General features: G+C 49.3%; 1 protein-coding gene and 1 pseudogene across 2 annotated transcripts; both read left to right on the top strand.

The window, feature by feature from the left end:
• Nucleotides 1-1109: 1109 nt before the first annotated feature.
• On the top strand, nt 1110-23750 carry LOC309967276 (tripartite motif-containing protein 26). Its single transcript, XM_082847846.1, has 8 exons — nt 1110-1205; nt 13655-14142; nt 14307-14402; nt 15663-15893; nt 20169-20191; nt 20683-20798; nt 21041-21073; nt 21593-23750. Exons 2-8 carry the CDS (start codon nt 13705-13707, stop codon nt 22276-22278), a joined length of 1623 nt encoding a protein of 540 aa, XP_082703972.1. The 5' UTR covers nt 1110-1205; nt 13655-13704; the 3' UTR covers nt 22279-23750.
• Nucleotides 23751-26963: 3213 nt separating this feature from the next.
• LOC309967296 (ras-related protein Rab-9A-like) lies at nt 26964-27862 on the top strand (annotated as a pseudogene). The gene has a single exon. The product of its transcript is annotated as a ras-related protein Rab-9A-like (transcript).

The raw sequence follows: 27862 nt of genomic DNA on the forward strand, positions 1-27862 counted from the left end.
TGCAGAGGCCTTCCTGTCTCTCTAAGTGGGCTGGGAAGTTATCAGAGAATTTCAAGCAGGGGAAAGTACCTCTGTGGCTGGAGGATGCACGAATGGCCTGTGGGTGGGGCAAGTCCCTCCTAGAGACAAGGAGAGGACAAATTAGTAGCACGAAATCATTTAAGGAGCATTTTAAACATTTCCTCCAAAACACCAACTAAAAGAGTAGGTAGCTGGAGGGCCTATGTGCTGAACGCGGTGACTCTCCCGCTGGCCCAGGGAGACTGGGCGATTTTCATGCGGCGGTGCCTGGGACACGACTACACAGGAGTCGAGCGAGCGGCCAGGGACGCTTGGCGTCGTCAGCTTCCCGGGCCCCGGGTGGCGTGGACGCTCGGAAGCCTCAAGGAAATCTCCCCACCGAGGATCCTGGGAACCCGAGTGTCCGTCCACTTTTCGGGCTGTGTGGTTTCTGAATCCAACGCCGAAGAGGGAAACAGCCCAGGCCCCTAAACTCTTGGGATCTCTGTCGAATGGGGACAAAAATGCCTGACTGGTTTAAAGATATTTTATGTAAAGCGCCTCATCGTAAGCGCCTCGGAAATTGTAGTTAATTTCTGCAAATAGCCCCCTGAGACTATCTGCTTGGTAAGATTCTGCCTGGTCCAGGAAGCAAATTTAGGCCACGTTGCGGGCAGAGTCATATTTAATGTTGAGCACCTGGCAAACTCGCTTCGCCGCCTAGTGCCCTCCGACCCTCGTCCAGACCGGGGCTGGAATTGGGAGAGGAGGGATTCTGGGGTCCCAGAGTCCTACGGAGATGTCTCATTAGGCCTCAAATTTCGACTCCCTTCCACCCCGTAGAGCGGGAGCGCGCATCACGCACGAAACTCCGGCTGCGGCAGCCGCTAAGCCTCAGCTCCGCAAGATTTCAGTTTCCCTTTCTCAGCCCCTGCTGCCCCACCCACCGCTGCGGCCCAGGGATTTGCCCAGTGATCAGTGACGAAGAGGGAACTAAGGCTCCCATTGGGAGGCGGCGTTCGGCAGGGGCCAATCCGGGCTCTGGTCCGGGGGAAATCTCGGTGGAGGGCTCCAAAGAACCCGGAGATTACCGGGCGGGGACGCGCCGTCGCGCTGGGTGCTGGCGGAGGAGAGCGACCCGGAACTGACCGCCGCGGGAAAGAAGCGACACCAGCCCGGGATTCGCGGCTCGGAGCTGGGGACCGGTGAGTAGGGGGCGCCCGGTGAGAAATGCAGCAAAGCAGCAGTCACACACGCGCCCTGGGGTCCGGGCAACCGAACGCGGCCGCACGAGCGGAACGAGGCCGGGCCGCCGGGCCGGCTTGGGAGAAGGGTGAAGTTCGCGGCGTCCTCCCTCCCGGCCTAATCCTCCTGCTTGCTTGGGCCACCATTCGCTCCCTCCTCTTGGGTCTTCCTCGCTTTCCCATGTCCAGCTCAGGCACCCATCCATTCTTGTCTCCAGAGCCAGAAGTAAGCGGGGCCCAGATGACGGTCTCGTCGATTGGAGCCGCGTAGAGTGCCAGTCAGGCTCCAGGACCAGAGCCATGGTGTTTTGTTGTTGTTTTTTGTTTTTTAATTGGTCAGAATAAACCGGTTTAGCCACGTATACTTGGAGCTGTGCATTCACTTCCTCCTCCAGCCCATTAACACATCAGCATTTTCCCTGCTGCTTTTCACCCTGTATGGCCTTAGAAAAGTGTGTAAATTTGCCTTTGTGGAGCTTATGAGAGGCAAACACTTCCAAATTCCCAGTACATTCCAGATTTTGACACCACGCCGCTTTGTGTGCACTTCCAGAGAATGATATTCGTTCGTGCATGCAACAAATATCAGTGTCAGGGACCGTGCCTGGGCTAAAAATCAATCCCTAGAGTTACTCACCCCCCAAGCTTAAAAGAATCAGCTTTTTAAAAAAATAGACTTTATTTTGTATAGTCCTCAAACTGCAATTCCGTATTTTTGAAAAAAGACTATTTTTTTAGAACAGTTTTAGATTTATAGAAAAATCGTAAAGCTAGTGCAGAGTTCCATGTACCCCAAACCTTGTCCCCATTCATTTATTAACACCTTACATTAATATGGAACATTTGTTAACAATTAATGAACTTGTATCGATACGTTATTATTGGCCTGCATCCATAATGTATTCAGATTTCCTTAGTTTTTACCTAAGTACTTTTTCTGTTTCATTATCCCACCCAGGTTACCATATTCCAGTTAGCTCTCATTATGCTCCCCGTGGCTGTGGCAGTTTGTCAGACTTTGTTTTTTGTTTTGTTCTGTTTTGTTTTTTTTGTGGTACGCGGGCCTCTCACTGCTGTGGCCTCTCCCGTTGCGGAGCACAGGCTCCGGACGCGCGGGCCCAGCGACCATGGCTCACGGGCCCAGCCGCTCCGCGGCATGTGGGATCTTCCCGGACCGTGGCACGAGCCCGTGTCCCCTGCATCGGCAGGCGGACTCTCAACCACTGCGCCACCAGGGAAGCCCCTCAGACTTTGTTTTTGATGATCTTGAGAGTTTTGAGGAATACCCCCCATGTGTATTATAGGATGCCCCTCTATTGGAATTTGTCTGTTGTTTTTCTCCTGAGTCTGGGCTTATGGGTTATTGGGAGGAAAACCACAGAGGTAGATTGCCGTTTTCATCACTTCACATCAAGGGAACATGCTTTATAACTTGATGCTGATCTTGATTACCTGGCTGAGAAGTCAGGCTTCTCCACTGTAAAGTTACTCTTCCTCCCCTCCTCTCCCCGAGCCCCACCCCCACCCCCTTCCATACTGTACTCTTTGGAAAGTAGTCAAACTGTGTGCAGCCCTGACCTAAGGAATGGGATTATCTCCTACCTCCTTAAGGGCAACTCCATACATATATTATCTGGAATTCTTCTGTGTGGGACATTTGTCTCTTTTGCCTTATTTAATCACTTATTCAGTCATTTATTTGTATCAGTATGGACTCATGGATATTTATTTTATACTTAGGATTATAATTCAGTACTACTTTGTTTTGTTACAACTTTAGCCATTGCGAGTTCTTTTAAGTTGGCTCCTGTGCTCTTTTCTAGCATGTATTTTTATAGAGTTTTTTGCTGTTGAAAACACTTTCACTTACGTGACCTCGATTGAAATTCAAAACAGCCTGGCGAACTTGACAAGACGTTATTCTTACCTTGTAAAGCAGTAAGGAAACTGAGGCCCAGGGGCAGTAGGTGACTTCTTAGATGTCACTTCCCCCAAAGGGAGTGATAGGCTGGGCTCAGACTGGGGTGACCACTGCAGAAGACACTGCGAGCTGCAGAGGAGAGCCCGTAGTTGGAATTGAGGCTTCTTGGGGTGACTTCAGACTTATACCCCCCAGGATCAGAATAGGAAACGACATGGAGAATGGGAAGAAATTGGTTTTGGAAAACAAAGGTTTAATTTAGCTGGCATCCAGGATGAATTAAAACTTGCCAACTTGGTAAAATGCAGTGACCTTTCCCCCCAAACTATATGTGCAGAGGGAGGAGATCTGGGTAATGTTTGTGGCCAAGAATGTCTAATCTGAGGGGAGCCCCTGGAGCCTCCTGCTGAAGCGAGATTGCAAAGTGGGAAGGGAAGTGTGGTGAGGGGGAGAATGAAGAAGATATGGGGCTCTGGAATCATGGGATAACATTTAGCCTCACAAACATTTACAGACTTTGTGCCCGATACCGGAGATACGAAAAGATAGGTTTGACGTGACCCTTGGGTTCACATCCTGGTTGGAAGAAAGATGGGTAAAAATATCAATTAGGAAGTGGTATGATAGTGCTATAATAGAAATGTAGTATCTTCAGGAGCTTCCCAAGGGAGGGAATTCATTCAGCTCAGAGGTGGGATGGGCACAGGAAGGACCTCACAGATAAGGGGGCATATCTGATTCAGGTTTCAAGGTTGAGCTGGGACTGAGAAGCTCATGTACAAGAGCAAGGGGTGGGGAGAGGGGGCGGTGAAGAAGGGGCTGTCTTTCCAGTTCAGTGTCTCTAGCGTTAGGATTCAAGGCTGGATGGGTAAGTGGGGGGCAGATTATAGGGGGCCTGTGTGCCCTGCTGTGCAGCTTGGACCTCAGGAGCTTCGAAGCAGGAGGGTGACGGGATGAGTTCCATGTGTTAGAGGACCCCAGCAGCACTTTGTACGAGATATGCTACATTTCACCACATCTAAGATGTCATCAATTATTTTATTTCCACACAGAAAAAATATCTTGCCAGTTAAATCATGGCATGCCATTTATCACATTGCAGAGATGCAAACATGTAATGACATGGGTGTCTCAAATTTGGTTAAAGTAGTAACTTCCTAGCTGGTGGTTTAGGGCCCTCCTTCCTCTGGGGAATGAATGGTTAGACTGTCTCCATCTCACTAACCCATAGATTTTGAGTTCACTGACTCCATTTATGAGCTTGAAGAAACTAAATTTGATAAACTGGTTTTTTCCTGCCGGATAACCAATTGTCAAAACAAACAAACAAAACAATAAAACTGGGATACCTGATCCAAAGATACCATCTATGTCTATTCTGCTTTGGTGGCTCTTGATCACAGCGGTGACTTTATGTTGCGCAGTAAATATTCTGGTATGCTTGCCAAACCTTTATTTCAGTTTGTCCTGTGAATTGCCTGGATGTTACCTCCTACCCCTATTACTTCATGGTGATATTGAGACCCAGAAAGGTCAAGAATCTTGCCCTGGGCTGCACAGCAGAGTAGCTGAGGCTGGGTGATAATCTGGGTTTTCATCCTAACCCAGGACTCTTCACTTTAGGCTTTGGTTAGAATGACAGCTGGGGTGGAAGAAGATCTGCCTGCTCCTCACTCACAGTGGAGCAGGTTGGAGATCTGTTATGTCCTGGCAGGTTGTATTCTACCTGTGGGGCCCAGAGAGAACAGAATTGCCACTTAGTATCTACCTTTGCCCAATGCTTTGTCTAGATGAAGAGGCTGATTTTTCTGCATGAGCTCTTTGTATATTTCAGCCTAGTAACCATCAATAACTTCCTCTGCTGTATCTGGCAGGAATTTGGGGTGGGGATGGGGGAGGGCAGATGATAGACAAGTCCAAGCTGGCTGGGCAGAAAGGGCATTTATTGCCTCCAGTGACAGAAAAGTTCAAGGTTAGGCTAGCTTCAGGCACAGCTCGATACCGGTTTCACCGGATGCCATCAGGACCTGGTTTCTTTCACTTCATCCCTGGGTTGGCTTCATTCTCAAACAGGCTAACCCTCTGGCTAGCTGCTCTAGCAGCTCCAAACCGTTGGACCTCACTTCTTGCAAGTTCTAGAGAAAAAGTTCTCAAGAATCTTTTTTCCCCCGTGACTCAACTAGGTCCCCTTGTGACTGGCTGCAATTGAGTCATGTTCTCAACCCTGAAGCAAGCACTGTGGCCAGGGGGGCTTACGACTCTTTCTCTTGTTCCACCTTTGAGCTGGGGGGAGAGCTCTGCCCCAAGCACATGATCCCAGAAAGGAACTGGGTAAAGTTAGCAGAGGAAGGAAGAATGGAAGCTGGTGGACCCCTTCCTGCAAAAGATAAACATTTACAGCACTTACTAGTTGGATCAAGGGACAATCTGATCTGCTGCTTTAGGGCTGATTCCCTGGCCTGTTACTGGGCCTTTCTTCATGCTGTTTCTTTTTATTATTTGTTTAAAGCATTAAACATACATACACATAATGGGATTCTATTTCCCGTTCACCAGATTGGCAATTTTTTTTTTTTAGAGTGTGAATAATCTATTGCGTATTTAATTGTTTTTTTTTTAAATTGAGGTATAATCGACATATAACATTACATTAGTTTCAGGTGTACAACATAATGATTTGATATTTGTATATATTGCAAAATGATCACAATAGTCCTGTTAACATCTGTCACCATGTATAGTTACAAAGTTTTTTCTTCTTGTGTTAAGAGCTTTTAAGATCTACTCTCCTAGCTACTTTCAAATATGCAATTCAGTATTATTACCTATAGTCACCTTGGCAGAAATATAAAAGATGAAAATATCAGGTATTGGTGAGGCTGGAGCAACATGGGCGCTCGGAGCCTGCTAGTGGGGACACGCAATGGTACAACCACTTTGGAAACAGTTTGGCCTGATCTAGGTAAGTTGGGGATGCATCCTGCTTGCCTGGGTGTACGAGGGCACGTGAGCAGAAATGTTCACAGAGCAGTGTTTGTAATTGTCCCAAACTGGAAACAACTCAGGGGCCATAAGAAGTAGACTACATCAGGGAGTTCCCTGGCAGTCCAGTGGTGAGGACTCAGCACTTCCACTGCCGAGGGCTGGAGTTCGATCCCTGGTTGGGGAACTAAGATCCTGCAAGCCGCATGGCGTGGCCGAAAAACAAAATTGGCTACATTAGAAGTAAAATTATACAGTCATAAAGCAATGAAAATGAACAAAATCGGCTCATAATCGTGTGAGTGAACCTCACAGACTTGACGTGGATAGTCTCCCCCCCGCCCGCCCCTCCCCCCCCAATGCAGTATGATTCCATTCATTTGAAACGCTCAAAACCAGGATAAATAAACTGTTTTGTTCATGGATGCATACCCAGTGTAAAATGAAAGAAGAGGGAAGGAGCGATTATCACCATTATAATCACAACCATTTCCCGGGACACAGCTTTTTCTTCTCTCCTGGTTTCTGTACGTTCCTGGAGCCAAACCTTGGATACCATGACTGGGGGTGTGCTGGTGATTGCAGCCCACTGTTCTGCAGGGAATCTGAAGAAATCACTTCTGTCTAGTACTTTCTCATCTTGCTGGAGGGCAAGGACAAGTGGCTGAGATTTCTTGCATTCGTTCAGCAGATACTTAGGAAGCATTTTGTGGGCATCAGACGCTCTGTGCCTGTGCTTTATTCACTTCCTCAGCCAGTTTTTCATGTTTCCTCTGTCAGGCATTGTGCTAGATTCTGGGGATAAGGCGGACACAGTCTCTGTCCAATGCAGCGGGAAAAGCTGGTGTTAAATAAGTAATTATAATAATAAGTAGGGACTCAACGATTGCATAGAAGTATCCAGTGCAGTGTGGAGTGCTGGGGGGCTGTATAAGGGAGAGAGCATGTGGCCTCAGTGTGACAGGTCAGGAAAGAGGAGGTGGCTTTCAGCTGAGACTTCAAGCTGGAAAAGGAGTCTACTAAGAAGGAAAGGAATGGTGTTCTATTCAGAGGGAACACCATTTTCAAAGGGTTCAGGCAGGAAAGAGCATGGCACTTTTGGAGGCTTAGAGAGGGGTTTGGTTTGTCTGTGGGGTCGAGTTTGAAGTGGGCAATGACAGGAAATGAGCCTGGAGACAAGGCCTGGGCCTAGATTATCAGCGGCCTCACAGAGCGTGGGAAGGAGTTTTCACTTTATCCCTGGAGCCTGGGAACTAACCAGGGTGGTTACATGAGCGAACCTGTGTTTTAACACGTGGCAGGGTATGTTTGAGGGACGAAAGGAAGGCTGTGGTGCCTGGAACACTAGGCAATGAAGAGAGGAGGTTTAAGTAAATCGGGAAAGCCTTGAGGATTGTATAATCCCCACAGTTAGCTCTGATTGCAACTTCCAAAGGATCACTCAGTTATGTAACTAGATGTAAGCTCTGGGAGGGCAGGGACTTTCCCATTTTTGTTCTCTGTTGTATCCTCAGTGCCTGGCGCTTAGTAAACACCTATTACCTGTTGAATGAATTTTGACACCCTCCTACTTAAAAGCCTCAGCAGCACTTCAAAGCCTTGTCCCATCCAACTCCCAGTGGCTGCTGCTTCCATGCCCCACCCTGGGCCCTGTGGGGATTTCCACTGTTCAGAGCATGTCGTCTTGGCCTGGCCCTGGGGGTGTGCGTGGCCTGCACTGTGCCTCAGAGCACCAGTGATGCTTGACCTGTGGGGGAAAAGTAACCCACGTGTGACCTCAGCAATGCACCGCCCACCAAACTGGCATCCCCTGAGATTGCCTGGTGCCCAGCCCACAGCCAGGCCTGTAAAGATATTGGGAGTCCAGGTGTTGGCAACAGGGGCATGGCCACTCCTTCTAGTGTCCAGATCCAGATCACTTGCTTTTTGCCCTGAATTTTGTCCTTTCCTGCTTTGTTCGAGGTGTCTCACAGAAGTTTACTTCTAAGAGAATTTGGTTATTTCAGATTAAGAAATGAGGCTTAATCTGGAGCCCCAAGAGCCCTTAAATGCCTTCCCACAGGGCACGGAGCCCTAGGCTAAGCACTTTAGGATCACAAGGAAGAAGGGGCTCTTGTTTGGAGCCCCATGCGTGGACTTGAGAAGCAGCCTGGAGACCAGGGTGCAAACCCAGCCCCCTCCATTCACCTTCCTGGGCCTTGGAGTCCACATCTGGGATTCGGTATCTTCTAGGGTCCCTTGCTGTGGCATGTAGCAGCCCAAGGCAGCAGGAAGGAGGGACGAAGGTGTGGGGCATCAAAAGCCATGGGAAGTTGAGGGAAGGTTTAGAACCTGCTAGGGTAGAAGTTGGCAACTGTTAAGAAACAGGGGTCTTGAGTTAGATCCTCTCCCTCTGGGATGGGTGAGGAGTGTAAGTACCTACTGTGGGCATTCGTGGCGATGCTTCCCTCAGCTAGTTTTTTTTTTTTTTTTTTTTTTGACCTGAATCAAACTGTTTATTAAAATTACACATAATACATCATAATCAAGTAGGGTTTATTCCTAAATAAAGATGACTTATAAGAAAATATTTTAACACAATTCATCACATTAATGAATTAAAGAAAAAACACGTGACTATATAAAGAAGAAAAAATCATGTATCAAGTTATATATATATATACACGTATGTATAATATATATATAGAATTCTCTAAATAGTAGGAATAGAAGTTTCTTTTCATAACTTGATAAAGTCTATCTACCAGAATTCTAACCATGAAAAGAGAAACCTCAGCTAGTTTTTACAACTCACAGTGGTTCTTGCAGCCAACACTTGTGCATGGCATCTACATCCTGAAATGTGTGCCAGAAATTACGTGGTGTCACCTCAGCCAGTCTGTTGACATATGCAGAGTAGGTATTTAGGAGATGCGGAGAGCTGTAGGGGACAGGTGGTTGGTGGGGCAAGGGGGACTCAAAAAGGTCGGGAGTGTCTCCAGTTCTGCCTGGTTCTGTGGAATTGAAACCAGCTTCTGGTTTATTGAAAGGACAGAAGACCTGTCCACCCCAGAGCGGGGGTGAGTGGCTTCTGGTAGAAGGTAATCCATGAAACGACTTGCTCAGGTTTCAGAATTCTCATTTGGGTAAAGGACGTAGGGTGGACCATGTCGTTGTGAAGACTTTCTGGCTCTGGCTTTCTATGGTTTCTGTCCACCCGAGAGCCAGGAATGGAGAGGAGTATGGTAGTTTTACCCCTTATTGTGAAAACCTGTCGAGATCATCAGAATGTGCTAAAGGCACAAATGATAGAAAAGCAGAATCACAGGGGAGCGTGGTAAGTTGGGGAGGGGTTTTGGAGAGGGTCAGTCTTGCGTCGGCTCGAAAGGGTTGGCTGTGCGGTGTGAGCCCAGGTCTGCCCGCGTCTCATACAGGAGCCCTGCTGCCTGTCGAATCTAAGGCAAGGGTGCTTTCGCTCAGCATCAGCAGTAATACATGCCCCTTTACTTTTGTCAGCACTCTCCAGTTTACAAAGCCCTTCCATTGAGATGACCTCATCCGAGCTTCCTGACAAAGGAGCTGGTATTAGGCCCTGTTTTACAGTTTGCCTGGGCAGAGAAGAGAGTGTAATGGATTGGGCTGAGGCATCGGCACCAGACACTGCTTCCTAGCCACGTGCTCTTGGGCAAGTTGCTTCCCTCCCTGAGCCTCAGTTTCCTCAGAAAAGTATCCTGAGCATTAAATAACATAAGATGTGTAAATGACTGGTAAGGTGGGTCCTACAGAAATGCTGTCACCAAGAAGTTGTTAGTCGCTGGGCTATTGGGTTAGAGCCCTGACTTGAACCTGGTTTCAACCCACAGATTTACACCTCGAGTCTTATACGTAGTCAGCAATGTCAGAGTAAGCCATCTTCAATATTTGTTATATATTCAGGATGGAGCCTATATAACCAAGCAATGGGATTGGACATAGAACTGTACTGTGTTTCATTTGTTAGTTTCAGCAGGCTCTCAAACAAATGCATATGCAATTAACATTGCCTTCCTTCCTCTGAATCCATTCATTTGTTCAGCACCTATGTATTGAGCTTCTACAAGTGTTGGGCACGATCATCTCTCTATTAGAGATTTTCTGACTTTTTATTTTGTTTTGTTGAACCATTTAAAAGTAAGTTGTAGTCATACAGTCCTAAATACTGCAGCATGTGTTGCCTGAAAATATGTACATACATACATAACTTCAATAAATGCTATTAAAAAATCAATAATAATTTCTTAATATGATGCAATACCTAGTCTTTTGTCTAATTTCCTCTAATTGTCCCCAAACTGTTTTTAATAGCTTTTTTTAAAAAACCAGGATCCAATCAAAGTATTTGCGTTTGATTGTTATTTCTCTTTAGTCTTTTTAACTCAAGAACAATCCTGTTTTATTTTTTATGACTGACTTTTTAAAAGTCCAGGCCAGTTGTCTTGTGGAATGTCTCCTATTCTGGATTTATCTGTCTCCTGATGATGGGCTTTAACTCATTCTTCTAACCCTCATATTTTCTATAAACTGGAAGGTAGGTTGAAAGAGGTGATTGGATTCATTCACATCAAACTTTTTTTTATTTTTTATTTTTGGCTGCGTTGGGTCTTCGTTGCTACACATGGGCTTTCTCTAGTTGCGGTGAGCAGGGGCTACTGTTCGTTGCAGTGCGCGGGCTTCTCATTGTAGTGGCTTCTCGTTGCAGAGCACGGGCTCTAGGCATCAGTAGTTGTGGCACATGGGCTCAGTAGTTGCAGTGCGCAGGCTCTGGGGTGCACAGGCTTCAGTAGTTGTGGTGCACGGGCTCAGTAGTTGTGGCGCATGGGCTTAGTTGCTCCGCGGCATGTGGGATCTTCCCGGACCAGGGATCGAACCTGTGTCCCCTGCACTGGCAGGCAGATTCTTAACCACTGCGCCACCGGGGAAGTCCCACCTCAAACATTTTTGGCACGACTACTTCAAAGGTGACATTGTGCAATTCATATGGTGCCACATTGGGAACCATATGCCAGAAACACCTGTCCCTCTATTAGCAATGCTGGATTTGGTCCCTGACTAAGGCCATCACCAGATCTCTCCCTTATCAAGGTACATTAGGGAGTAACCCACTGGGCGGTACTTAGCACCATGGGACTGTCCTGTCCCCTAGTACCTCCTGGTTTTAGTATCTGATGATGATCCTTGTCTTATACAATGGAGCTTGCAAGATGGTGTTTTTCTAGTTCTATCATCCCTCCTACACTTACTTACCAGCATTCTTCTGTAATCCCTGGACAGGCTTTTCATCTAGTACATTAGTGACCATTTTCATACAGTGTTGGGGGTTTAAATATCTGTGGAAGTCCAGCATGGAGCCTGGGTTAAGAACTCCTGCTCCAAGTGATGAGGGCGCCTGATTGTGTCAGGTTTTGTGTGGATGGGGAGCTGTAGCTGAGCTCTTCCTAGTCCTTTTATTCATCTGGTCATTTGCAACAGAATTAAGTTCCCAGCCCCAAAGATAAACACATGCCATCCCCCTACAACAATAAAAGAAACAAATAACCTTAGCCTTTGAACTTCCAAGCCCCTCAGCAAAGTGAGTTGGTGAAGGGCTGCAGCACCCATAGGAATCACCAGCACCAGGACCCTTTCCTGTGTTACACCTCCAAGTGGCTGGGTCAGGCTCGCTTCCTCAACAGACAAACCAGCGAGTTGACCAGGCAATTCCTAGGATTTTTACTACCCTTATTAACATTCTAAAAACTTTATTACCTTCATTTACCAGTTAAATTCCTTGATTCTTTCATTTGAGCTTTGTAGGTACAGGTTTTTTCCACACTCTTAAAGTCACACATCTCTAAATCCATTGGAGCTTCCAGTTGGAGTTCATTGTCAGCAGAAAGATAATCCCTTACATTTATACAGTACTTTCACTTTATAAAGCACTTTTTATATATTGCTGCATTAGATCCTCAAGAAGTAGACTTTGTATTCCTGTGTCGTTTTCTCTTTGGGGCTTTATTTCTAGCTCATTCATGTCACTACAGTGAAAGACCTTGAAGGCCACTGAACTCTGCTGTAATGGACTTTCACGTACATAGCCAGTAATCGGATTGATTTGCCTGCGGTTCCAAGGGCTTCATTCCAGCCTCGCAGTTACCTGCGTGCCCTGTCTGCTGGCTGTCTTCCCAGCGACTGCTTATTGCCTCCCGTGGGTCCTTCTGTGGGTCTGCGGCAGAGCAGGTTCCCCAGTTTGCCCCACGAGTCTCTCGTTTGCTTTAACTCTGGAGCTCGTGTGTCATTATGGCGGTTCATCCTCACTTTAAATTTCCACTCTTGCTCTACTTGTGCTTTGAACACTCACTGGATTTGGGAACCGTGGGTTCTGGGTTCTCTCCTAGATTCCCCCTCTATACCGCACTTATGCTTAGTATCTTCAACATAATTCTTTTACTCAACCCACTTAGAAACCCTTGAAGGTAAGTATCACTCTCCCCATTTTACGGATGGATAAACTGAGGCTCAGAGTACTTAAATGAGTTCTATCTTGTCACACAGTGTCAGGGGCAGGAGGAAGCTGTTGGGTTAAGTGTGCTAAGGCTCCTAACCTCAGACAGGAAGTGGGCCAGGGCTGCAGAGGTAAACAGGACAAAAGTCCTCTCTGTGCTCAGCTTCTGTGCTCCCTCTTACGGCCAAGCCCTCATCAGCACATCACGGTCGCAAGCCACCTGAGGCTTCCTCCCATGTTGGTCTCAGTCGCCCTTGTTAGCAGTAGAGCAGCCAGGCCAGCTGCACAGGGGGGCACAGCTGAGAACGAGTCCAGTGTGGTCAGGTCGTGCTCTGCCGGCAGGCTGAGTCTGGGTAGAGACCTGCTTTCTGGGGGAAGTGAACCAAGCCAAAACTTCAGCACAGCCCAAGGAAACATCTATAAAGGAGAACACCAGAACTCAGACTCTTGACGCTTCTTGAGTCTTGGTAAAGAAACTTAATGCGCTTAGTCCTTGGCACCTGAGATCTACAGGGAAGACAAAGGAGTCTCTTGACTCTGTCAGGGCCCCCCATGAACAGTTGTGCAGCCCATGCACTGCAGAAGTGAGGCAGCACTGTGCACATAATAGACATGGTAGATTTGTATGTTATGACAGTTTTTCAGCAGGTAGTTATCTGGTGCCTTGTTCTATCATAATTGGTATATTAGAGCAATTTCCCAACAGATGGAAGGAAAGGGTCTTGAGGTAGGAGTGCTTTCCCAACAGCGTGGCATGGGCTGGTGGCAGCTCTGCTCTCCCTTCTACCAAGCTACCCTCTCTGGGCCTCAGTTTCCTCATCTGTAAAATGAGGGCGTTGGACTTGAGGATCGGTAAGGTCCTTTCGCTCTGATTCTGTGTGAGCCTCGTAGGAGCTGCTAAGTATCTATTGATTGACTGATCGATCGCTGGGGCTGGCAGCTTTGTGCAAGGCTGCCATTCCTGCCCCTCTGCTGTGCCTGCTCTTGACTCCGTGTCTGGTCTCCAAGGAGGAGGAGTCCCCACCAGTGAACAGGGACCCCTCTGAGCTCAGGACACCATGGCTGCGTTGGCACCACTGCGGAGCCTGGAAGAGGAGGTGACCTGCTCCATCTGCCTCGATTACCTGCGGGACCCGGTGACCATTGACTGTGGCCACGTCTTCTGCCGCAGCTGTACCACCGACGTCCGCCCCGCATCAGGGGGCCGCCCTGTCTGCCCCCTGTGTAAGAAGCCTTTTAAGAAGGAGAATATCAGGCCAGTGTGGCAGCTGGCCAGCCTGGTGGAGAACATCGAGCGGCTGAAGGTGGACAAGGGCCGGCAGCCGGGGGAAGCGGCCCGGGAGCAGCAGGACACGAGGCTGTGCGAGCGGCACCAGGAGAAGCTGCACTACTACTGCGAGGACGATGGCAAGCTGCTGTGTGTCATGTGCCGGGAGTCCCGGGAGCACAGGCCCCACTCGGCCGTCCTCGTGGAGAAGGCAGCCCAGCCCCACAGGGTAAGCCCTCCTCACCCCCGCAGGGAGGGATGCTCTGCTTGGCACCCACCCGGAGGCGAGGCCTGGCGCAGACCCCTCAGAAGGCTTCTCGCTGGCCGAGGACTCAGCCCGAGTCCACCCTCCTGCCTCAGCCCAGAGCATCCCCACTGCTTGTCTTTCTACAGGAAAAAATCCTGAACCACCTGAGTATCCTAAGGAGAGACAGAGACAAAATTCAGGGCTTTCAGGCCAAGGGAGAAGCTGATATCCTGGCTGTGCTGGTAAGTGAGGCTGTTGAGGGAAAGCTCTGAGGCAGGCAGCTGGCTCCCTGGGAGAGGGAGCCCCGACTGGACTGACGGCTGGGAAGCCTGGGCTTTAGCCCAGGCCCTGCCGGTCTGAGCTCTATGGCTCTGGCCTGCTTCCTCGTCTCACAAGTGACTGGGTTGCCTGGATGTCAGCTAAGGTCCTTCTCGTTCTGTGACTCACCGCAGCTGCAGGGTGTGTCTGCTCAGCAGAGCCAGAGTGTAGGGAACTGAGGAAGGCCTGGCTTCGTTCTTCCTTTCAAAGAGAGGGAGAAAGACGTGGTTCCTGAGAGTGAGGGGAGCAGGGGGCTTAGAAGGAGGGAGCTGGCTCCGGGACGAGAAGTGAGAGGGGTGGGCTAGGCAAGGCCCGACCAGCTCTGAAGACGCTGTGTCTAGCGAGTCCTGCGCCTGTGGTTGCCAGTAGTTTGGAAACAGGCAGCGCGTTGTGTGCTTGATGAGAGATGGGATCAGAGGGAAAAAACTGATAAGAGGTTCCAGTTTTCTGGGGGAACGTCTGTTCGGGAAGTGGGCATTGGAGGGTGGAGGGATGCTGGGGCCAGTCCCGGTGGTGAGCAGTTAGGCCCTGGGAGAGGGACAGAGTGAAGCAGGAGACGGCCCAATCCAAGGAGTGCCTCCAGGCGCTCAGTGTGCGAGGATGCTGACCAGATCCCAGCCTGGACTCGGCAGGGAGACTTGGGGGCAAGAAAGGACATGGTCCCTGAGCATAGACGTTCCACAGTTTCACTGAGGGAAGAGGATATAGTCCTACATGGCAGGGATGGGGTACACGCAGATATTTTACACATAATGGGGAGGATGCTGAAGAGAGGATAGGTCAGGCTTGGATAAAATTAATCAAGGAAAACTTCCTGGAAGAGGCAGCACACGGCAATTGGTGTCCAGGAGGGGAAAATGTGTTTGCTCATAATGTTCCTCAAAGGGCCCCAGAACATACTGGTTTACCTAGAACAGATAATGGCAGGCAGTCAGGGTTCCAATCCCATGGTGTCTGAGGGAACTGACCTGACTGACTTACCGTGTCTTCTTTGAGGAAAGGAGGTTGCCACAGGAGAGCTCTAAAGCCCCTTCCAGCCCAAACACTGCAGAATTCATGAATGGGGTCAGCGAGGGGCACGAGAGGCAAAGAGCCAGCCTGTGCACCCCTACACCAGATCCTGGAGGGATCTTCTACCCCGGGGCGGAGGTGTCACCCCCTTCTCCCCCTTCCCACCCCTGCAGAAGAAGCTCCAGGACCAGAGGCAGTGCATCGTGGCTGAGTTTGAGCAGGGCCACCAGTTCCTGAGGGAGCGGGAACAGCGCCTGCTGGACCAGCTGGCGAAGCTGGAGCAGGAGCTCACAGAGGGCAGGGAGAAGTACAAGACCAGGGGCGTCGGGGAGCTTGCCCGACTGGCGCTGGTCATCTCCGAGCTGGAGGGCAAGGCACAGCAGCCGGCTGCAGAGCTCATGCAGGTGAGAGACCTCCCTGGGGCAGGGAGCCGGGAGACCAGGACAGTAGGTCTTGGCCCTGCCACTCACTTTACAGGACCTTTGGAGAGTCACTTCTTCTCGGGGCCTCAGTTTTCTGATCTAAAGCATGGAGATGATAATCTTTATCCCCACCACTTATTGCAATGATTGCATGAGCATAAAATAACTGGCATGTTGTCACTTCAAAAAGTAAATTTTCTACATGAAAGAGTTTAAAATTTTGAAAAGTGTTGTAGAAATGGAAGAGAAGGTTATTAGTATTTTCGTTACTGTCCTCCATGCTTATCACTACTGTCACGAGCCTGTCTTCTAACAAGTCATTGGCAGACACTGGTCCAGGGGAAGCTGTTTATGGTTCTGGAGATGAAGAAGCCTGTGGGATCAGGGGTCACTGAGGGAGGGCTGAGCGTGGGTTCTGTCAAGAACCCAGAGGGTCTGGAGGAGACGGGTAGCTGGGGAAGGGAGACTTCTCGAAGGCAGAGGTTTTCTCTGGGACTGTGGAATCAGCCTCAGAGAATAAGGTGGAGAGCAGGCAGGGGGCCTCTGGAACACCTCCCGGAAGAGGCAGGTTTGGCCCCGAGAAAGGGAGGGTCATGGATTGGAGAAAAGGCTGCCACGTTGAAATGACACCACAGCTCCTTCCACCCCAAGCCTCTCAGAGGAGTCACACTGCCTTAAACAGGGCTCAGCGGCCTTTGGAGGGAGCATGCTCGATCTTTCTGCCCTTGCAGGCCAGGATAAGGCCTGTGTGATGAGCTCCTCCACTTGCATGGTGGGGCTGCTGGCCGGCAGCGGAACTGCCCAGGACCTTCTCTAGGGAAGTGCTGTCCCTGGCCAGTGGCAGGGCGAGCCAGAGGTGGGATGCTGGGGAGAGTTGGCGAGTCCGCCGGGTACACGGGCCGGCACAGGTAGCCTCTGCCTGCCTCTCCATCATTGCGGATTCCGACTCATGCCTCGGGACTGGCGCGGACTTAGAACTCTTCCGGTCGAGCCCCTGCTGATGAAGTCCCTGACGACCAGAGAGAGGAAGAGTTTGTCCCAGGCCGTGGGGCAGGTCAGGAATCACGTCAGAGCTCCAGCTCGGGTGTCCTGACTCACAGGCCTCCGGCCTCTTGCTCTTCTTTTCTCTCACTTTGTCCAGAATGTCTCTCTGGTTCCTTCCTTTCCTCCAGAAGTCATTCTGTTCCCTAGAATTTCTCTCTCAGACTCTGACTGGGTCACTTGCTGCCTCTCCACCCCCTCCCCCCTCTCCAGGAGCGCGCATCCTTCCTTTCCCCACAGCCGCTGCCACCACGTGGATGCGTACTTGCTGTGGAACAGAGCGGGGACATAGCTGGGGTACTGGGGGGGCTGAGATCCAGCCGTGTCTGCCTGGAGGGGAGCCTCTCCGCGGTCTGCCCAGAGGAGCTTTGTGGGCCAGCAGAGGCCCAGCCTTCAGTGCCTCTGAGACCACTCAGATTGAAGACATCCCTGGGGCCAGGTGGGAGGAGGGAAAGGAGAGAAGGTGGCGTCTGCTGAAAGTCAAGGAAATGTTGGTGCTGGTGGGTTTTGTCTGCGTGTTTTGTTTGGGTTTGCTTTTGCCGCAAGGGAACTGGACTGCTCACTCCTGAACTGTCACTAGTATTTTACCAGAGATTAGTTGATTGTCAGTGGAGAGTAAAGATGAGGCCCTACTAAGATAGGGGCCCTGATCTAAAAGTCTGGTAGAGAAATACAGGTGAGAGAGAGAAGCGACAGGACGAGAGATAAAAACAGGGAATTCCCTGCTGGTCCAGTGGTTGGGATTTGGCGCTCTCACTGCCTAGGGCCCGGGTTCGATCCCTGGTTGGGGACCTAAAAATCCCACAAGACACGTGGTGCGGGAAAAAAAAAAAAAAGAAACAGAGGCCTTTTGACAAAGGCGATAGAAAAGGGAAGATCTCTGGACTGGGACTATCAGGAAGACAATAAAGGGAACTAGGGGATAGGAGAGCCCCTCTGGAGAGAATTATGAAGCCCCCCTGGTTCAGCCCTGGGCAGGCCTTGCAGGGTCTGGTGGCAGGTCGTACCTCTGCCTGTTCCACTGTCGGTCGCCATCCACACCCATGAAGAACCTTAGGGTTCTTAATACCCAGCATTGCTGTGATTCCTGCCCCAGCCTCTCTGCTCTGACTGCCTCTTTCACCACAGCCCCAGGAGTCTGGGGGGTGAGAGACCCTCCAGGAGCCTTGGGCAGGTTGCGTCCCTCTGGAAGACCCAGTGTGTGGGGCTGCAGGTTGCCTCGGTACTCCCCAGTCTCCCATTCTGCGTCCTTTGAGAGAAGGGTTCCTGCACTGGTGCTCCGGGTCCCACCCTCTCTGGGCCACTCACACCCTTCAGCCCTTAGATGGGCCTCATTCTGTCTCTGTTCTAGCAGCTCCTGTGTCACAAAATATGCCCTCTTGGCTCCCTAACCGCACCCACCTACTGCCCATTTATTTGCCTTTTTATGTTACGTATCCCAGCAGAGCTGTGGCATACACTGTCTCAAGATTTGTCCCCCCGTTCTCTGAAGCTGGCTTGGACTTACTAGTTTTGAGGGACAGAGTAGAAGGATTTGCCAGCAACTCACAACCAGTCTCTGGTCAGTTGCTTCATGATGGGGGCGAGGTGTAGCTCTGACCTCTTGGATGGCCTCCCCTCGAGCAAAACCCCAAGTTCCTGAGACTTGCTGAAACAGTCCGCAGCAGCCACAGTTTGGCGATTCCATTTGTTTCCCAAATCCCACTCTCTCAAAGAGGTCACTGCCCCCACCCTTACCCAGTCCCCCTCCACACTACTGTCTTCTTCCTGTAGCACCTATCACTTAATAGCATCATATAATAGATTTGTTATGTTGATTCTTTGCTCTCTGCTTCCCGCTGCTAGGGATGTGTGTGTGTGTGTGTGTCTCTCTCTCTCTCTTTTTTTTTCCTGCTCTATCTCAGGCTTCTAGAGTGGTGTCTGACATAAGAAGCACTTAAAATTTGTGGGATGAGTAAAAGGAAGGCAAAAATTACTATAGAGTATTATGGAGGATTTAGACTTATAAAAGGGAAATAACCAGTATCTTGCAAGAACCTCCTCCCCATTCTACCCCCTCCTATCACTCAGATAGCACCATCCTCCCTCCTGTGCAAGCCGTGGGCTGTCCTTGATTATCTCTCACCAGTATGCCCAGTCTGTCTCAAACATACCTAGAATGTGCTGCTTCCCTGGCTCCACTGTACTGCCCTAGTCAGGGCATCATTATCTCTTGCCAGGTCCATTAACGGCCTCCAGACTGCCCCCTGATGTTGGCGTTGCCTCTCTTAATCCATTCTGTACAGGATGCCCAAGTGATTGATCACTTGGGATTTTGGCTAGCGACTATATCAAACAAGTTATTTCCCTCCCAGAAACAGTTCAGACATGAGGGGTCTAGAGCTGTCAGGGCAGCTGTCCATTAGGTCATCCAGAAAGCTGGTTACTTCCATCTGGTTGTTTCACTAACCTCAAGGGACGTTGTCCTCAGCTGTTTTGTCAAAGTTGGGCTCACCATCATATCCAAAACTGAGCCAAGGAAAAAGAGGAAGTAGAATGGAATTTCTTTTTTTAAAGGATGTGACCCCAAAATTATAGTCATTGCTTCCTTTTGCATCCCATTGGCTGGAGCTTAGTCACATGACCAAACCTGGTTACAAGGGGATCTGGGAAGTGTAGTTTTCTGTTGGGTGGCCCTCTGCCCAGCTATTACTCCACAGGTTCTATTACTAAAAGGAAGAAGGGGAGAATAGATCCTGGAGGACACTTAGCAGTCTCAGCCACTTGAAAAGCAGATCACATACATCACTCCCCTACTTGAAACACTTTGGTGGCTTTCTACTGAACATAGAACAAAATTTGAACTCCTTGCTATATACCTGTCCAGCCCTGCATGATGTGGCCCCTGCCCCCTTTGCCAAGCCCTTTCCCACCTTGCTTTCCTCCCATTCTTCACCTGGCCAGTACTGAGTTCTTCAAATCTCAGCACAGGTGTCATCCTCTCAGAGAAGCTGGCCTGTCATCCCCTTCTACTGCCCCCTCCATTTGCTCTGTCATTGTGATTATTTTGTTTGTTTTCTTTTTGTTTTATCCATTGCTGCCACTAGAATGTCATTTCCATAAGGAAGAACCGCATTTGTTTTGTTCACTGATGTGTCCCGGTCTCTAATAGTGTTGGTACCTGTGAATGAAGTCGTCTTTGATTCACATTGACTCTTGTACTTTCTTCCCTTCCAGGACACCAGAGACTTCTTAAACAGGTAAAAGAGTTTCCTTTCCATGGTGCACCTCATTCCCCTGTGCCTTTGTCCCCTCCCCTGTTCCTTGACCATGATCCATCTGAATTAATGGCTGTGTGATATGAGGCCAGAGGTTCCCGCATCGCATGGTTCATCCTGATAACCTTCTCTCCTGGGAAGCAAGAACACGTCCTTGAGAACTGGTGGAGACTTGCTCTGCACCGGAGCAAGTTCTCTGTATAATCCGCACTCCGGTGTCCGCTATCCTTGTCTGAGACGGGACAGGATGGTGTGAGAACACATGTTGGTAGACAAAAGGGATCTGAATGTTGAGTCTGCTGGTGGTTGTAAGTCTTGGCTCAGCCTTGGGCAGTTCACTTAGTACCTCTGAGGCCCTGTTTTTCCATTACCTGGGGGTAATCATACCTTTCCCTCCCTCTTCATAAATTGTCATGAGGATTGAGAGAAATGTAGGAAGAGCTAAGTAGCAGGTTTGTCTGTCATCTTCTCAGGTATCCACGGAAGAAGTTCTGGATTGGGAAACCCATTGCTCGTGTGGTTAAAAAAAGGACAGGAGAATTCTCAGATAGACTTCTGTCTCTGCAGCGGGGCCTGAGAGAATTCCAAGGTAGGGGTTGGGGAGGGCCTTGAGGTGGGAGTCAGGAGCTGGGGTGCCGCTTTGAGAAGAGGGTACCTGGCTCCTTCGTTTCGGATTCTCTGACCTCATTCCTCCGAGGTCTCCTGGTGGTTTTTCCCTTCTTGGGATCTCAGGGATGGAGCCTTGTCACGAAATTAATACTGTCCAAGTGAGAAACAGGTTCATAGGTTTGCTGGGCTTGAGGGTCATTGCTGTCCTTTTTTTCTCCCCAGGGAAGCTGCTGAGAGACTTAGAATATAAGACAGGTGAGTATCCAAAGGGTTGTTCCTAGATTTGCCTCAAATAAAGAATACTCTCCCCACAGAATCCTTCTGCCCCCAGGTAGCCCGTCCTCTTGTACAGCAGGGAGAGTTTCCCAGCTGCACTTCTGAAGTCCCCACCTTGCATTTTCTGACTATTCTGCTACCCTTCGTCTGCAGTAGAGCCCTCCACTGGAGCCTCTGACCCTTCCTGCCCATGTTTGGTCATTCTGTCCTCAGAGGTCCTGCTGCCAGTCCTTTTCCCTGTGACTGAGTTCCTTCTCATCTGCCCTGTCATGTGGCTCCTGTATTCGGAGCGAACTCTCTGCCCCAGGCCCCGCTGCTGTACTGCCTCTGGCCCTGCAGTCAGGCCGCGCGTCACATACCCCTGAGGGGCTTGTTCACGCTGCCACAGGTGTGGAGCGCACCCCTTGGATCGTGCGGTGTGGCAGCCCTGCTGTGGGACTGGGGGGGTCCCCTCCTGGTCCGCCGGCGACACCGCTGCTTCTTCCTTTGTCCCCGCAGTGAGTGTCACCCTAGACCCACAGTCGGCCAGTGGGTACCTGCAGCTGTCGGAGGACTGGAAGTGCGTGACCTACAGCGGCCTGTACCAGAGAGCATACTTGCATCCCCAGCAGTTTGACTGTGAGCCGGGGGTGCTGGGCAGTAAGGGCTTCACCTGGGGCAAGGTGTACTGGGAGGTGGAGGTGGAGAGGGAGGGCTGGTCCGAGGATGAAGAGGAGGGGGACGAGGAGGAAGAGGGGGAAGAGGAGGAGGAGGAAGAGGAGGCCGGCTACGGGGACGGATATGATGACTGGGAAACGGATGAGGACGAGGAATCGCTGGGGGATGAAGAGGAAGAAGAGGAGGCGGCGGAGGAGGAGGAAGTTCTGGAAAGCTGCATGGTGGGGGTGGCCAGAGACTCGGTGAAGAGGAAGGGCGACCTCTCCCTGCGGCCGGAGGACGGCGTGTGGGCGCTGCGCCTCTCGTCCGCGGGCATCTGGGCCAACACCAGCCCCGAGGCCGAGCTCTTCCCAGCACTGCGGCCCCGGAGAGTGGGCATCGCCCTGGATTACGAAGGGGGCACCGTGACTTTCACCAACGCGGAGTCGCAAGAACTCATCTACACCTTCACTGCCACCTTTACCCGGCGCCTGCTCCCCTTCCTGTGGCTCAAGTGGCCAGGAACACGCCTCCTGCTGAGACCCTGAGCCCCACACCCACCGATGCTTCACTGCTCTGGGATTCCTGGGCTCTGTGATGGGAGGGGAGGGGCCTGGCTGGAGCACCTGGAGCAGGCAAGGGGAGGGACCCCGTGTCGCTGCCGCTCCCTCCTTGTGGCTGTGGCCCCCTTGGGGCCTCGCTCAGTGCTGTTCCACCCATCATGCTCTCGGGCTCCTCTCCCGCCCCCTGGGGTTCCCGTACTGACTTCTGACCCTGAAGTCCACAGGGCTTCTCCCTCCCTCCTGCCCACTGCCTTTGACCCAGCTCTGCCCTCCTTGTTGAGTAAGAGGCGAGGCAGCACCTTCTTGCCCTGTGTGGCATCCCATGCCAGCTGCTCTTGGGAGAGACCAGTTGACTATTGCACCCAAGGCCATTTTACTGCCTTCCAATCCCATGGCTTCCCCTTTGCCCAAATCCACTCTGCTGCCTACCTCCCCTGGCACTTTAAACATGCCTACTGCCACCCCAACGCAGAGTTAAACATACATGAAAATGTTGGAAATGAACTGAATGAAAATCCACTGAGGCTTCCCAGGCCACTTAAGCCACCTGGAGTGTGAGTGGAAAGCATCTCTTCACAAGGTCCAGAGCGGAGTCCATGCTTCTCTGAGACCAGGGCTGTGCATGTGAGGTTTCCATTGCCAGGAGGTGGGACTCCCTGAAGCCATCTGTGGTCTGAGGGGAAGGATCTAGATAGATGTGGCTTTGGGGTAACAGTTGTGATTGGTGATCATTGAATTATCTCTGGGTTGGTCCTCTCGAGGAGAGTTTTTAAAAGAATCCCAGATACCCTCCTCTTGGTCAGTTCATATGAAAGCACCAGGGCAAATATCCAGCCAAGCAAAAACTCCCCTGCCTTGGAAGCCCTGATCAGTTTTTGCAGCAGGGTATGTATGAAACTTGTGTCACTGGCTCTACTCAACATCCAGCTTCCATTTTCCTAGGAGAGGGGCTGGGGAGGGCAAGACAGGGCTGTGCCGGGAGAGGAGAGGAGGGCAGCAGGGGTCCCCAGCAAGCCACCAGGTCTTCATATCAAGAGAGGGATCAAAGCGTATCCTCATCGCCCACGGGCCCAACCCAAGTCCCAGCCTCTGTCCAGGCTCCGCTAGTGCCCACAGTTGAGCACAAGCTCCTGCTCCAGCTAGATTACCTCGCAGCCTTTGTCCTTGCCCATTCCAGGCACTCTGCCAGTCCCCCCGCTTAGCCAGTTTTAACTCCTCCCCTGCTCTAAGAGACTCTTCCCAGCCGCTGTGGATCTCGGGCGTCTCTTAGCCACTACATTATCTGTAGTTGTACTCTTTGTATATATCACATGCTGCCTGAGTCACATGTACATCTGATTTCTGCCTCTAGTTTTGTAAGCTCCTTGAGGGCGGACACTGTATCTTATACTTCTCTTGTATTCTCCATGGCACCTAGTGCAGTGCTGGGCACAGAGTAGGTGCTCAATAAAAACTTGGTGAATGAACAGCCCGGATTCGTATATATTTTATTATAACTCAAATATTACTGACCTTCACAGTCTATGGCTACAGAGAGGTTCCGTCGATAGCAGTAGCCCAGGGCTTTTCTACTGTGCCCCTTCTGGGTCCTTTAGAACTCTGCAACTCTGCTTGCACACATGCTGTCATTTGTAGAAGTCCCTAAAGAAGAGCTCCTCATGGGACACAGATCAGCCAACGCCAAGGTTCCACCTTGCTCTTCCCCTCCTGCAGTGGTGGCCCTGCGCTGAGATCCAGCACTTGGGGAGCATGGGGCTCCTGCAAGAAGGGTAATGTCCAGCACGGCACACCCACAGTCCTTCCCTGGAAAATAAGCAGTACCCCAAAGGAAGTATAACCTACGGAGATTCAATTCTGCCTCCTAACATTCAATCATCTCACCATTTTTTGTCTGTGTTTTTTGATTTTTTAAAAATTGCCATCTGAGGGCTTCCCTGGTGGCGCAGTGGTTGAGAGTCCACCTGCCGATGCAGGGGACACGGGTTCGTGCCCCGGTCCGGGAAGATTCCACATGCCGCGGAGCGGCTGAGCCTGTGAGCCATGGCCGCTGAGCCTGCGCGTCCGGAGCCTGTGCTCCGCAACAGGAGAGGCCACAGCAGTGAGAGGCCCGTGTACCGCAAAAAAAAAAAAAAAAAAAAAAAATTGCCATCTGAAAGGTAGAAGAGGGAGGATTACAGGAAGTACCTCTAAGATTATACTAATGGCAAAGAGCATATTTCCTCCCTGAGCTCTCATTTGTGGACTCATTAATGTTTTCCCTCTTAAATTTATTTTTTCTTTCTAAATACATATATGTAAAATGTGTCAGTTATTAGAAATGACATGCATAATTATAATAAAGTCTTAATTTACTTTTGAATCTTGAGAGACAATATTTATTAGCATAATCTGTTTTAAATTTTTTATTTTATGTTGGAGTATAGTTGATTCACAGTGTTGTGTTAGTCTCAGGTGTACAGCAAAGTGATTCAGTTATACATATACATATATCCATTCTTTTTCGGATTCTTTTCCTGTATAGGTTATTACAGAATATTGAGTAAGGTTTCCTGTGCTCTACAGTAGGTCCTTGTTGCTTATCTATTTTGTATATAGTAGTGTATATACATTAATCCCAAACTCCTAATTTATCCCTCCCCGCCTCTTTCCCCTTCGATAACCATAAGTTTGTTTTCTAAGTCTGTGAGTCTGTTTATGTTTTGTAAATAAGTTCGTTTGTATCATCTTATTCCACAGATAAGTGATATCATATAATGTTTGTTTTTCTGCATCTGATTACTAGCATATTCTTGAAAATTTAAATTTATTTTGTTGGTTGATGTGAACTGTCCCCTAAAATTATACACTACTAACCCTTTATTTATGAAAGAATTTCATATTCTCAAAATGCCTTTTACTCTTTCTTGGAAAGAGTTTTTATACAACAATGAGGGGTTTTTGAAACTTTTAGGTGATTATTGTATAATTAAAAGCTAATAGTTATTAAAATGGGAACATTTCCATTTGAACAAAGTATTAATGCATTCAGGTCATTGTTGCTTTGATGAGTTTTATGAGTGTCATACTTCTACAATAAGCTGTAGAAGATAAAGTGTCAGCATAGAAGACCCTTGCAAAATAATAAAAATGTGTAATAATAAAAATGTATGATGCCATCCTAGTACAGAAGGTTGCTAGCAAGATTTATTCAACAGATTTTAAAAAATTTTTATATTCATATTTTTAAGTTGTTTTTTATGAGCTACACCTGCACATATGGTCAAACATCTACAGTGCTTATTACAGAGGAAAAAAGAACAGTGCCCTGCCCTATTCCTCTCCCCAGTCGCCTAGTTCATCCTTTTTAGCAGACTATTTTGGTGTTCACCTTCATTTTTTGTAAATAACATGAGTTTGGGGCATTATCCTCTAATTTTACACTGTGGAGAAGGAAGATTTAGCTCTGTTCTCCCTGTTTCCCACCGCACACACACACACACACTCACTCCCCACGCATTCCCATCCCTTCAGTGTAGGCCTAACATCAGGTAAGTATAGGGTTGGTCAAAAAGTTCGTTCAGTTTTAAGTAAAAATAAGACACATTTTTCATTTTCACCAAGAACTTTTTTTTTTTTAACATCTTTATTGGGGTATAATTGCTTTACAATGGTGTGTTAGTTTCTGCTTTATAACAAAGTGAATCAGTCATACATAAACACATGTTCCCATATGTCTTCCCTCTTGCGTCTCCCTCCCTCCCACCCTCCCTATCCCACCCCGCCAAGAACTTTCTTGAACAACGTATTCATTAACTGAACGAACTTTTTGGCCAGCCAACGCAGTACTTGAATATGTTCATTACCATGTGTATGTCCAAGCTACTTACACCATGAGGTAAACCATGATTAATTTTACTTCTCATACAGGTTTTCCTTCATATTTAAATTTTTTTTTCTTCTTTTTAAAAAATTTATTTATTTTTGGCTGCGTTGGGTCTTGGTTGCTGCGCGGGCTTTCACTAGTTGCAGCGAGCGGTGGCTACTCTTTGGTTGCGGCTCATGTACTTCTCATTGTGGTGACTTCTCTTGTGGAGCACGGGCTCTAGGCGCGTGGGCTTCAGTAGTTGTGGCTCACAGGCTCTAGAGCACAGGCTCAGTAGTTGTGGCACACGGGCTTAGTTGCTCTGCGGCATGTGGGATCTTCCCAGACCAGGGCTCGAACCCGTATGCCCTGCGTTGGCAGGCGGATTCTTAACCACTGGGCCACCAGGGAAGTCCCTTCCTTCATATTTTGATGTCTGAAAACAATCTTGTACACGCCTTGTCTTAATATACCTCCAATTAGTCACTATTATCGTTGTTCTACGGACTTAATGCTTCCTTCTGCTTCTCACACGTTCATCAGTGCCCCTTCTTATGGCTGCCTCTTGCATCCCCGCACCACCCCCCCACTTCCTCCTGGGTTTAACTTCCCTCTTCCTGAGAGGGAAATGTGAGGAGATCTCTCAGCAAAGGTTTGTGGTAAACTACCTTTTTTTCTCTGTGAATTTCATTTCCTCCTCATTCTGGAGCTAGAATTTAACTGAGAACGGAGATTTAGTTTAATGGCAGTTCTTTCAGAAGTTCGAGGGTCATCAGTGCCGCCGACGCGTCCTGCCTGCCGGGTCCTTGACCAGACAGGAGCTCCCAGGCTTCCTCCGTGTGGCCGCGAGAAACTCCCTGCACTCCTATAATGAGCCCGGCACAGTGGTGAACCGCTTTCCCTGTTGTCCGTGTCCAGGTGAATCTTCCAGACAGTCCTAGAGGCAATGATGATGTTTGAACTGAACAATTAAAGGGTCTGAAATCAGAGATCTTGAGATTAATAATGGCAGGAAAATCATCGCTTTTTAAAGTAATTCTCCTTGGAGATGGTGGAGTTGGAAGAGTTCTCGAATGAACAGATATGTGACTAATAAGTTTGATACCCAGCTCTTCCATACAATAGGTGTGGAATTTTTAAGTCAAGATTTGGAGGTGGTTGGACATTTTGTTACCATGCAGATTTGGGACACGTCCGGTCAAGAGCGATTCAGAAGCCTAAGGACGCCATTTTACAGAGGTTCTGACTGTTGCCTGCGTTGATGATTCTCAAAGCTTCCAGAACTTGAGTAACTGGAAAAAAGAATTCATATGGGGATGTGAAAGAGCCCGAAAGCTTTCCTTTTGTGATTTGGGGTAACAAGGTTGACATCAGAGAGCGGCAGGTGTCTGCAGAAGAAGCACCAGCCTCGTGCAGGGACAACGGCGACTATTCTTACTTTGCAACAAGTGCAAAGATGCCACGAATGTCGCAGCGGCCTTTGAGGAAGCAGTTCGGAGAGTGCTTGCTACCAAGGATAGGTCAGATCACTTGATGCAGACAGACACGGTCAGTCTGCATCGAAAGCCCAAGCCCAGCTCATCTTACTAGTGAAGTTAGAGAGGTTGCCTGTGCGATCTAACCAGCTCACATACATGCACAGATAAGCACAGGGTGGAGAAGAGAATTAGCGTTTGCAGCAATGGATCATGTACTCATGAAATTAAACTAACCATATTGCTGCCTTGT

The sequence above is a fragment of the Leucopleurus acutus genome (assembly GCF_964270905.1).
Source record: "Leucopleurus acutus genome assembly, chromosome: 10".
Classification (NCBI taxonomy): domain Eukaryota; kingdom Metazoa; phylum Chordata; class Mammalia; order Artiodactyla; family Delphinidae; genus Leucopleurus; species Leucopleurus acutus.